We start from the raw sequence: 13,389 nt of genomic DNA, 5'->3' as shown, positions 1-13,389 counted from the left end.
GCTATGGAAAGTTTCTAAAGCTACATATATTCATTCACACTTGGATTTCTTTAGGCATAACTAGGGAGACGTTAGCGAGGAGCATGGGAAACGTTTTCATAAAGACATTAAGATAATGTAAAGTAGATATCAGGGAAGATGGGACGGTACAATGATGGAGATTGCATTTGAGGATTAATCCGCGAGGAAATGAATGTTTCCCACAAAAGAGAACCACTAGACTCCACTTTTGCTTACGAAATTCGTGCACTCCAGGAGCACTGCATTCAATCTCATTGTATATCTATTTTGGCATTAGGTACTAAACAAATGAAAGTAAATCATTCATGCATTAAGTGCGATATTTAAATCGTATTCATGAATTGTTTTATGTATAAATAACTTGATGGGCGAACTATTTGTGCTTTGTTTGAAGTTAAATATTCCTATGTAATCTATTATATAAAAGAGAACGCACAAATCCTTTGTTAGCTCATCACGCTAATACAGCTGAACCAATTTCTTTCATTTTTGGGGGGTTATTAAGATTTGGACCCTAGATGGTTTTTATCATATCACTTTAATTTTTAATTAGCAGTGTCTTGAGATAATTGACCATTCAAGTGTCCATAACGTACAAATCCTTTGTTAGTTCATCATAGGTATAAAAATAAACGTATTTATATGCAACCCGCATGACCGTGTCACTCGGCGGGTTAACATAAATGACAGGCGATATAATGTTAACATTTACTGGAATCTACTATGGTTTTTATCATATCAGTTGAAAGCGAAAAAGTAAAAATTATCTAAGTAACAAAGTTTATTGCGTTCCGGGGTGACCGCAGCGAAGCGGGGCGGGTTAACATAAATGACAGGCGATATAATGTTAACATTTACTGCAATCTTCTATGGTTTTTATCATATCACTTGAAAGCGAAAAAGTAAAAATTATCTAAGTAACAAAGTTTATTGCGTTCCGGGGTGACCGCAGCGAAGCGGGGTGAACGCTGCTATCTATTATATAAAAGAGAACGCACAAATCCTTTGTTAGCTCATCACGCTAATACGGCTGAACCAATTTCTTTCATTTTTGGGGGGTTATTAAGATTTGGACCCTAGATGTTTTTTATCATATCACTTTAATTTTTAATTAGCAGTGTCTTGAGATAATTGACCATTCAAGTGTCCATAACGTACAAATCCTTTGTTAGTTCATCATAGGTATAAAAATAAACGTATTTATATGCAACCCGCATGACCGTGTCACTCGGCGGGTTAACATAAATGACAGGCGATATAATGTTAACATTTACTGGAATCTACTATGGTTTTTATCATATCAGTTGAAAGCGAAAAAGTAAAAATTATCTAAGTAACAAAGTTTATTGCGTTCCGGGGTGACCGCAGCGAAGCGGGGCGGGTTAACATAAATGACAGGCGATATAATGTTAACATTTACTGCAATCTTCTATGGTTTTTATCATATCACTTGAAAGCGGAAAAGTAAAAATTATCTAAGTAACAAAGTTTATTGCGTTCCGGGGTGACCGCAGCGAAGCGGGGTGAACGCTGCTAGTATTTTATAAATTATTACTGCTTCAGCATAATATAAAATGTTATTAATCATATGAATCGTTGACACTACGGCAAAACCAATGTAAAATTCATGTTCAGTGGGTGCAAATCATTAAGAAACCACTGAAAAATCAACATACGCAGAAGCTTGAAAAAGTATTGTAGATCAGTGTAATGTGAAGTTGAAGCGCAAGAACACAATCAAACTCATTTCTATTGCTAAATGTGGAACTCATAAAGTACAGTGGCTATAAACCCAGAACAGATTTTTAATCGAGTGATTTGTGTCTCACAAGGAAGTGGGAAACTAAATGATTATTGCAAATTCGAACTAAGTTCGTTGCTAACTTCACTTTTCGAATATTCGACATACGGGTTAGATAATTTCAGGGAAAATCTGTCAGTTGTTTTTGATGGATATCCTGAATATTCTAAGACAAAGCGGATGGATCAACAGCAAAGAGCCAACCAAACATCACCTGACATACTTCCTGAGCAATCCATGTATTGTACTGTCTTCCATAGAGAATCTTTGAGTAACTATAAATATAAGAAAAAGTTAATTTTATTTCTGATAGAACATTCTTTGTTGGGAATCATTATAATAGTGGTCACTGATATAAACATAATGAAGGAAGTAATCTCCATTGCTAAATCTGGTGGAAAGCCCAGATCTTAAATTGAAAAGGTACAGATAGTATTATTAGGTATGAAAAAATAGTCATTACCTATTTACACGAAAATGATACCAAAATTTTCGATATCAAGAAATTGCTAGTGAAGTTCAAAATGTAAGATCAATATTTTTATTCTTGCATGCCATGACGGGATGTGACACAACATCGTTTTACGAGCAAAGAAAAAGTAGTGTCTTGCGCTTTTTTCACGAAAAGCAAGGAGTGCGCGAAAAGGCAAGAAATTAAACATACGTAGATGCTACAATCAAAGATGAGGTGAAGATTATTGGTAAAGAGTTCGTGCTTCATTGGTACGGTTTGAGCATATCTAAAACTTTGGATGAAGGTCAATGCTTTTCCTACATGTACAAAGTAGCTAAAATGTCCCTAAAATCAATGAAATGACCGTTCTCCCACCCACCTATAGCGCGGCACACATACTCTCACTAACGGCGCATGACCTAGTACAATAGTTGATCAGAAATGAGGAAATTCTGGCAACAGAATAGAGTTGGAAACTCAGTGAAGGCGTTTTATTATCAATTCCCTCTGAACTGTTTTTTTTTTTTTTTTTTTTTTTGACCCACCTAAAATTCTTCACAATATTTCTCGCACTTGTAGGTGGTAAGCGGACTGAGCGGGTAAGCTGGATAGGGAAGATTAGGGACTATACATTCTAAATACTACTTGAATAATACTATCGAATGGGACAGATTTCGTTTTGTAAATAATTTTTACTCTAAAAAATTTCGTTGACTGGACTATATGTTCAGTTCCATGTTAAGCAAGAACATTTCGGGTTCAGCAAAGGTAAGGGCATAAGAGATGAAATTTTATTATTAGAAGTGATCGGTGAAAAGTTTATAGAAAAAGGATAAGAGGTGTATGTGATATTTGTTGAAATAGAAAAGCTTTTGACTGTGGAAGTTTTAAAGAAGGTTAGGTTGAAATGGAAAGATCAAAGACTAATAAGAAACTTGTATATAAAGCAACAACTAAGTGTTAAAATAGGAGAGGAAATGCCAGATGAGAATGTCATTAGAAGGGAAGTTCAATAGGGATGCTGTCTCTCGCCAACAATATTTAATATCTATCTAAAAGAGTGAAAACATTCCTACATAATGAAGTTCTGTAGGAAGTAGAATGATTAGCTATATACTGTTTGCAGATGATATGGCGCTTGTTGCGGAATTTGAAAAAGAAAATCGATGTTAGAAAACTTTAAGAAAAGCTGCGGAGAATACGGGATGTATATTAATAGTAAGAAGAAAAAGCCATGGTGATTGGAACGAAGCGGTCGGTGACAAATATAGAAGTAGAAGGGGAGAAAATAGGTGACTAGTTTTCCATAACTGGGTAGTATTATTTGTCATGACATGAAATGCGAACGTGAAATAAAAGCAAGGATAGGAATGGCGAAAAAGAAGATTTAGGAAGCAGAAAAGTAGGTTGTGAATCCTTAAATAAAGAATTGAAATAAGACTCATAAATGCTTGGTGTGGAGTATTGTACTGTATGGGGACTGAAATATGGACATTACGAAATAGCAATGAGAAAAAGACTGGAAGCTTTCAAAATGTGAGTATGGAGAAGAATTGAGAAAATTAGTTGGGTGAACAGAAGATGGATGAGAGGATGTTAGTTATGTCGGGGATAAAGAAAAATTTCAGATTAATCAAAAATAGGAAAAGAAACTCTTGAAACGTTTACTGAGAAGGAACAGTATCATGAAAGATGTGCTAGAGGATATGGTAGGAGGAAGGAGAGGTAGGGGTTGAAGGAGGCTACAGTTGATCGACAGTATCAAAATAGAAAAATTGTAAGTAAAGTCGTAGAGATTAGCTGAAGACCATGGAACATGGAAGCTTGTCCATGTTTGTGCCTAGGTTCAACGATAATGGAATACCGTTTGTTAGCTGATTTATAATTATTTATGTAGCAACATGTTCGAAAATTCTGCAATGTTCATCGAGGCGCTAGTAGTGGATTCGTTCTACATCTATTCATCAAGTTTAGCTTTATCTTCAGAAACAATGAAAAGTGGCGAGTAGGTAAGTGAGGGATAATGTTGCACCAGAAATTCTAATATTTCAAATGTTCAGTGAACAATTGTATTGCCATGATGGAACGTCCATTTATTCTCACACAACGCTTCAAGTCTTTTAAGCGACACGTTTACGGTAAGACGTTTAATAGCATCAAAAGTATACGTAACGGTCTAATCTTACGGCACAGATTAATGAATGTCGAAGAAAACGTTAAGTATGTTTTTGGTTTTGTTATTCTAACACTCCTGAAAATGATTTTTCTTCTTCTATTGTCAATATATTGGGGAGTATAACTGCGAATGCTGTTTGGTAAGCTGCTTTCATGGAAAGCACACCTAAATCTGGTGCCGAATAATATTCGTTGCACCAATGTTAGATTAACTATTGTCTGCTTACGAAAATTTTGACAAAATAAAAAGCGTCCTCTGTTCCAGAATCAAAATCCTGGGTAAAAATTGTGCATCAAATACGTTTCAAAAGAACGTTACGATTGCTTGCATTGTTCCAAATGACACTTGCATTGAGTTTTGAAGTGAAATTCTGAACAATTCTTCCGAATATATTCACGTATGAACTTCCTGGTTTTCGGTGGCTATACTTGTGAAAATGACACTTTTCATCATCTTTAGTTCATAGTCTGTTTCCTTTTGAAATAGAAGTGTCATTCTAAATATATCGCAAGGTTCATTGATATATTGTCATAAACACGTTGAGTTGTTTGAAAAAGGTATCCTTTTCAGATTTTCCTAGTTGACAATTAAATGGGTATTAGTTATCGGCTTTAGTCTTCAATCCGTACTTAGTATATCACATTATTTTCGGTGCACTTTATCATTAAAGATCATTTAATGCAGCTCTCAGTGTTCACAGAACACCATTCATAATACTAAGTGATGGCTGATGAAGGTCATTGCTGTCTGCAGCTGCAAGTTCATTCCAGCACTGCCCTCTTTCTCCGAATCACCACATTGTATTCTCAACATAAATAGTTATTGCGAATCGGTGAAATCAAACCTATTTACCTAACTGGAAGGTCAAAATCTCTCTCTTTTCGTGTCCTTCTCATCACCTTTTAATGCTCCCTTTATTAAAAACAAGAACGGGAATAACGTAACCAAAGTGGAAAAAGCTTTTCTTGAAGTACATTCAATATTGATTATGCATATTAAGTCGCACCTATTATTTGTTGTATTAGGACTCTATAGTAGCATTATTATTGTAAGGATGAAATAAGTGCAGGTATAAAGGGACTTACCGGACATCCTGTACCTAATACAGAATATTTTATCACAGTACGTCAACATTTCAATGACCTAGAAGGGAGTTTTTTGTTCGACAACATTGTATCCCATGGGTTGTATCGGAGTTCTTCCCTTCTCTTCCCCATTTTCATTCTATCATTCCTTTCTTAATCAGTTACTTCCAATTAACATTCGACACTTTTAGCATAATCAAGGAGCGTAAAACTGAAAATAATTATTTTTATTAAATAAACTTATAATTAAATTTATAATTGATAGAACTAACTTTATATTATAGAAAATGTATTAACATTATACAAATTGATTGTGTAGCAACAACATTTAATTTTTTAGTCCAATTATTCTTTCTTGATTTTACAACACTCAAAGAAATAAATGTTCTTTAAAATACGCATTTTTTAAAGGATAATTTCTATCGAAACTCAGGTTTGACTAGAATAGCATATTTTGAGAACCAAGGTATGATTCTGGAAAATATCATATCGTCTGATTTGTAACACTCCCAAAAATTGCAGAATTCTTGTTCGGCTATTAGTCTTGGATTTGTGGTTGTTTCAAAGATATTATAATTAGGTTGGTCTTCAGATGATGTTTTCTTGTTAGCAAAGCTTTCTTCTTTCAGATCTGCTCCATATTCACTAGCTGCAGTATTATTCAACGTAATCATAATAATGAAAATGGATTTTGATGATTCATCTGATTCGAAAATGTATTTTATATCAATATTCGTGAAATACTCAGCATCTTGGACACTTCCAACAATTACATGACTATTTTTATGAGCTAAGAGCAAACTTTTCAGTAGCTCAACTTCTGCACTGTTGTCATGGCTGCAGCAAGGTGAATTCAAGGTACACATAACATCATTCAATTTTAAATATTTCTTCAAAATATTGGCCAAGAAGCATATAAATTTGTTTCCAGTAGTAATTAAACCTTTGGGTATAAGGACAGTTATCACTATAGGTTTGTGCCATTGGTTGAATAGAAAATCTAATATGACTTGTCTCAGTTGAACAAATGTTTCACTTGGTTGAGTTGGAAATCGTTGTTTCATCTCGTTGATTGCATTTTCTGCAGATGATACCTTGTGTTGGTTCATAAAATAGAACGAGTGATAAGATATAACAACACTGAACGTCAGTAGAACTATGGAAATAACAATGAACGGTATGTTTTCCAGTCGTGTGACCTGAAATGATTAATAAAAGATATATTTTCATTATTTAAAGATATTTATATTACTCACTTATATTGGCATAATGGCATAACCCATCAAATTCATTTAAAAGAATATCGCTCAATAAATGAGGGTGAATCAATACCGGAACCCCCTCTCCCCTTCGAGACCAGAAATGAAAAAAATAAGGAAGGATGAAACAAAATGAATTGAGAAAAAGAATGATCAGCATTAAAAATTAAAAAAAAAAGAAACTACAGGAAGCTTTTGGTTACTCTCTCTTATCAGGAAATTTGTATTACTTATAATACATGGTGGCGAGGTAAGCGAGATATCCTGGAGGAGTCAGGGAATTTGAAATTTCTAGAAAAGTTACGGAATTCTCAGAATTTCTGCTACTAGTCAGGGAGATTTCAAGCTTCCGAAAGCATAATGCCGTTGTGTAACAGCATGAACATTTTTTAACGTAATTTTTCTTCATCGCATCCTTGCAGTATGAAACATCTTATTTCAAAAACAATTATCTACTCATTCTTTAAACTGTCATTTGGAACCGACAGTAGTTGACGAAATAATAAAAACAAAAATTTATGCGGAAAGAAAGTTTTGTTAGTATTTGATTCAACAGAGAAAGAAACGCAAATATTGTAAAATATTTTACAAGACATTATTCAGTATGTACTTTTTATGATAGTGAATATGTACTTTTTATAATAATTGAGGTCATAATGAAAGGAAAATGGTTATATTTGAATAAACAGAGGAAGGACGTAAATATTGTAAAATCTTCTTCAATAATTTTTTATTATTATTATTTTACTCGAGATTTCTTCATAGTTTATTATTAAAATACTTGCCAACATATCCTCATTTTATTGGCCTAACAAACCAGTATATGTTGATACTAAAGTAGTTTAGATTCATCGACGTCTTGGGCCTTCAGAATCTCATGTCACGCCCCCTCACCCCCCGTTACGAAATACTGGCTAAACGAGCCAATATATGTTTCAGTAAAATGGTTTAGAATCATCGAGCCCCTGGTGTGATGACCACAGTATTTCATGTCACGGACCTCCCCCCCTTCACGAAATCCTGTCTACGTGCCTGGTACATGTCGTTAACCGGTAATTCTTGGGATGATTACGAACCCCTTAACATGAAAGCTGCAGTCGCATGGAGCACTACTCGTCGGAGTCAGACAACAATGCACAAACAGTGTCATACAATGTATACAAACCACATTTAATAATGCTGCCAGAATAACATGATTCGAAAAACCAGATCTTGCATTTAATACACTGAATCCACGTTTTAGGACCCCTGGATTCATTGTAATACTCTCCACAGTCCCCACGGAACATGACTCCATCCTTCTTTCTAGAGAATACTTGTTTCTTCGTGCCGTAAGAAGTGGAAAGGCCAGCTGTTGCAAACAGGTCTAGTGTTATCAATACTCTTTTGGCAGTAAGAGAATGCCCCATGGAATGATATTTGATTGTAGTTATTTTAGGTGTAGGGAGAAGCTTGTGAATGGAGTGATCACTCGGTGGTGTTGAAGGAGGGATGGAAATTGCTTGTGTGCCTAGAGGTGTTGGTGGAGGTTGTTCTTGCTATGAGACACACCTTGAGGCAAAAGCGACATTGGGAATAGCATTTACGTTAAAAGGATAGATGCCTGTAGCGCTGAAGCCTGAAATTGTGTTCTGAGATGTTGCTGAACGGAATCACGCCTATTTAAACAGTTTTGGGAGCTGTAGTTTCTCAAGTGTTCTTCCGGGAAGTATACATCGATGACTATCAACTGCTTCAGAGCAGTACATTGTTAATGACGAAGAAGCTCTTGTTCAGCGGTTGAAGTTCGTGCGTGCAATGTGCCGGCAAGCACAACAGTTCTCAGTAACTTTTAAAATGGTAATATGAAGATGACTGCGATGATCATCTACAATTACCAGTGCTCAGCCAGGGATCCGGGGTGCGTTGAAATGTTCTAAAATAGTACGGAATTCTTCCATTGTAACATAGCCTTTAACTGTCATTGCATAGGTGTTACTTGGAGGAAGATCATCACCAAACTTTGTTTCATATTTTTCTCTGTATAACACTAACTTCGACAAAAATAAATAAATAAATAAATAAAAAATAAAATAAAATAAAATAAAATAAAATAAAATAAAATAAAATAAAATAAAACTTTTAGCATTAGCATTATTTTCAATTAGCGATTAGATGAAGTGGCGTTATTTCCAGAAAACATAGACTTTGTTTTGACCATTCTTTCTATACCAAGAATAGCGGTCCTGCATATATTATCTATATCTTATTGTTATGCAAGTATGGCCCTATCGATTCATACCTTTAGTAGTATTAAAATGTTACTTTTACAGAAACAATTCGCCTACCTCGTTTGACACAATAGAAATTTAGGAGCATTTTCCTCTGCTTCGCGGCTGCCACGTCAAGACCTGATTTCTTTCTACTGACGCGTGGCTGTCCACTGGTATTTGTATCTACAGGGACAACACGCATCACTGCTTATCACAACCCCATAAGTCATCAGCTTACGAACTACGTGTTCATGTTAGCACTGTGGAAAGTTTTAAATGGCGCTACTACCCGCCTGGTGTTATCTGCCAAAGTTACCCTATATCTAAGGCACGTAGCATCTGGTTACATCCCTATATATACTTGAATGTTTCAGGGGAGATGAGGTGGCCGCAGGGTGGACAGTCCATCTAGCCACCCCATAGCTAAAAGCTGATGTACCTACAGGAAAAATTGAAGTTATTGCATATTTACTCATTATTCTTTTTAACATGACATGCATGAAGTTTCTTAATCCTTATGCGTGATCTCTCTCAATATTGTCTTCAATGAACGTCTGCGCGATTTCTTCTCTTTTATATTTAGGTAGGGGATAACAAACCCGCATAGCTTGAGTGGAACTTTTCAAACTGGCAATCAACTACGTACAATGCTAGTTTGGAGACTATAAATCAAATACCCAGCACTTTTTGATTATTTGGCCCCACAACTTTCCTATGAATGTTTATCGGAAGGTTTGGGATACGTATTTACTTTGCACAGTGACAGCAAACCGTGAAACATATTTCTCAGCGAACAACTCCTATTAACACAAAAATTTAACTGGCGGCTTTATGTGCAAAGCTGGCAATTCTCCGTTCGTTACAACTTTCAGTTTTCGATTTTTTAACATGTTACTCCTTCCCCTTGCCGAAAATCAGCTAAAAATCTAAGTTAATTTAGGGTCCAATTACTCATGTACCAAAATTCATGAAAATCCATGTAGCGGTCTAGGGGGAGTTAGTGAGCAATTATTATTATATTCATATATATATATATATATATATATATATATATATATATATATATATATATATATATATATATATATATATATATATACTGTGTGATCAAAAGTATCCGGACACAGCCCATTCTTCACGGAGTCCTGAACTGAGGAGAGGTATCGATGTACGTCGGTGAGGCCCGGCACGAAGTCGGCATTCCAAAACATCCCAAAGGTGTTCTATAGGATTCAAGTCAGGACTCTGTGCAGGCCAGTCCATTACAGAGAGTTATGGTCGTGTAACCACTCCGCTACAGGCCGTGCAGTATGAAGAGGTGCTCGCTTTTGTTGAAAGATGCAATCGCTCTTCAACAGTGAGAAGCAAGAAAGTGCTTAAACCATCAATATAGGTCTGCGCTGTGAGAGTGCCACACAAAACAACGAGTGCAAGCCCCCTCCAAGAAAAACACGACCACATCATAACACCACCACCTCCGAATTTTACTGTTGTCACTACACACGCTGACAGATGACGTTCACCGGGCATTCGCCATACCCACATCCTGCCATCGGATCGCCACATTGTGTACCGTGATTCGTCACCCCACACACCGTTTTTCCACTCTTCAATCGTCAAATATTTACATTCCTTACACCAAGCGAGGCGTCGTTTGGCATTTACCTGCGTGATGTGTGGCTTATGAGCAGCCTCTCGACCATGAAATCGAAGTTTTCTCACCTCACGCCTAACTGTTATAGTACTTTGAGCGGATCCTGATGCAGTTTGGAATAGTGTGATGGTCTGGATAGATGTCTGCCTATTACACTTTACGACCCTCTTTAACTGTCGACAGTCTCTGTCAGTCAACAGACGAGATCGGCCTGTACGTTTTTGTGCTGTACGTGCGTCTTCACGTTTCCACTTCACTATCACATCAGACACAGTGGACCAAGGGATGTTTAGGAGTGTGAAAATGTTGCTTATAGACTTCTGACACAAGTGACACCTAATCACCTGACCACGTTCGAAGTCCGTGAGTCCTGCGGAGCGCCCCATTCTGCTTTTTCACGCTGTCTAATGACTACTGAGGTCGCTGATAATGAGTACCTGGCAGTAGGTGGCAGCACAATGCACCTAATATGAAAAACGTATGTTTTGGGGAGTGTCCGGATAATTTCGATTACATAGTGCATATTAAACAATATACTGCATAAGTGCACAAATATAGACCTATATTAGATTTTGAAATTACTATTAAAAAGCACTATTATGTATACCAAGTTATTATGTACCGGTAACTAAAAAGTTACATTTAAAATAATTTACAACTGATACTAATTTAATACAAATAGCTTAACCATTCATGTATTTTATGTCAATACATTAATAGTTCTCTTTTTTATGATTTCAAATTCGAACTGCCTTCCTTGTAATCGAAAACGACTCGGACAGGGGTTTTAAGCATAATATGTACGTGCTAATTATCCACTATGTGTTATGTGCCTGTCATTCGTGCAAATGACCAGAGGAGTCTCAGATGGCTGACCGACTCTCGAACTGGAGAACGTACAACCAATTTTTGCCTGGTTTGATGAGAACAGACAATTACTTGCAATGTACTACTACACGTGGACGGGCAACGGCCTGATAGATGTAAGTGTATACAGCTTTAGGCATTTCTGTTGGCTATAATCTCATATGCAAACACTTACGTAAGTTATGGGACGGTTAGAAAAAAGATGGCAAATGATATTGCCCTACGTAACTAAAATTTCAAATAAAGCCGAAAAATCTTACATTTTCATTCACTATCGGTGCCGGAGTTACCTCATTGTTTTCATTCAGTATCGGAGCAGGAGGTTCCTCATTATTTGCTAACGAATCTTCGTTCTCTTCGTCTGCCATTTTTATTTAAACAACAGTATAATAACGGAAGTTTTCTTTTGTTTCTACAGTTATAACAGATTAATATTTCATCACTGTTTTGTTAACAATACTTAAAAATAATTATATTTATATTAACAATGGCGGCTTTTATATAGGATAGCTGTCCAGGGTCCTACACTTGACTTTTTGAAAAATTTATTGATTATATATGTATCGTGCGTAATTCAATAAAATTCTGAAGTTTACACAATCTTAGAATAGTCAAGCCAATTACAGCTCTATAAGGAAGCACATCTGTCAGACATGAGTACTTGCACTATGAATAAAAAATGTATTCAGATTATTATCTCCATCTAAATGTATTAGTGCGTCCTGTTACTCTACAATTTATCCCAAAGCGTTCCTGTAGATCAACACCCATCAATAAAGTGCAGTGTGAAATCATCAACACTCGCTCTTTAACTTCGGACAGTGTTGCCACAGTCCTATCTCTGAAGTGGGCTGAAAAATAGTACCAAATTGAAACAAAAAGGGCTGAATTCATTATTTTATACCAGTGCAATACATGGCTCTATAACACGAAACTAAAAGAGGTAAAGTTCTAGAACACTCCCACCCCTCTATTCCAAGAGCACAAATCAAGAAAGTATTCTTTCTAAAAACTACTTTTGAAAAACATTCAAATAGGAGGAACCCGTACAACCTTGGAAGTAGATGAAACTTTTCTCCCACGTAGGAAGTATAACAGAGGCCGCAAATTAAAAGAGAAAAATAAATCTTTGGTATGTATTGTAAGGAAAGTAAACGCGCCTCTATTTCAAAGTGACCAATAAACCAAAAAAAAAAAAAAAAGTTTTATAGACATACATGGAAAAATATAAAACTAGGAACAAATCAATCATCTTCGAGTACGAGAGTAAACAGTACGTTATAATAAAATACTAAAATATAAATTCTTGCTCATTTCACCAACGAAGGAGAATAATAGAATGTAAGAAGCATATAAGATAAGTAAACTGACATTTGTAAAAAAAATGTAAAATCTGTCCACGGTTTTAGAACTTTCCCTGAAAGACATCAAGAGATGTAGGGAAAGTCTTACTAACAATTTTGAAAATGTGACAAGTATTTGTTAAATGGTGCTGAATTGGGTAGAATTTTACCAACTTTTTCACAAAAGGGTCTGAAAGTGTCAGCGTGGTACCAACGGACCGATGAATGACAAAAGGGCTGAAATTGGTACAATTGTACCAAATGTAGCAACAATAACTCCGGGAAAGCCAGAGCAGTCAGTTGCAGGGAGAATCTGGTACGAGGTTAAAAAAAGGAAGTGTACACAACCAATTATTTGAAAAGCATTGCAACTTTGTGTACAAGCAAAAGCTTTGTGCAGCGTATACTTTCCTGTGCTTCTCAGATAATATCATTGGTAAAATCTTTGTTCACGGTTTCTCAATTTCTATAAACTGC

The 13,389-nt window shown here is 35.9% G+C and overlaps 1 protein-coding gene across 1 annotated transcript; it reads right to left on the bottom strand.

The window, feature by feature from the left end:
• Positions 1–5,858: 5,858 nt before the first annotated feature.
• On the bottom strand, positions 5,859–12,001 carry LOC145663633 (uncharacterized). The gene is made up of 2 exons (XM_081729734.1): positions 11,830–12,001; positions 5,859–6,736 (listed from the first exon to the last, which is right to left on the bottom strand). Exons 1-2 carry the CDS (start codon positions 11,935–11,937, stop codon positions 5,957–5,959), a joined length of 888 nt encoding a protein of 295 aa, XP_081585860.1. The 5' UTR covers positions 11,938–12,001; the 3' UTR covers positions 5,859–5,956.
• Positions 12,002–13,389: the final 1,388 nt, after the last annotated feature.

The sequence above is a fragment of the Thermobia domestica genome, chromosome 11, assembly GCF_964235325.1.
Source record: "Thermobia domestica chromosome 11, izTheDome1.hap1.1, whole genome shotgun sequence".
NCBI lineage: Eukaryota > Metazoa > Arthropoda > Insecta > Zygentoma > Lepismatidae > Thermobia > Thermobia domestica.
Note: the sequence above shows the minus strand (reverse complement) of the source record. Positions and strands in the feature narration are given on the sequence as shown.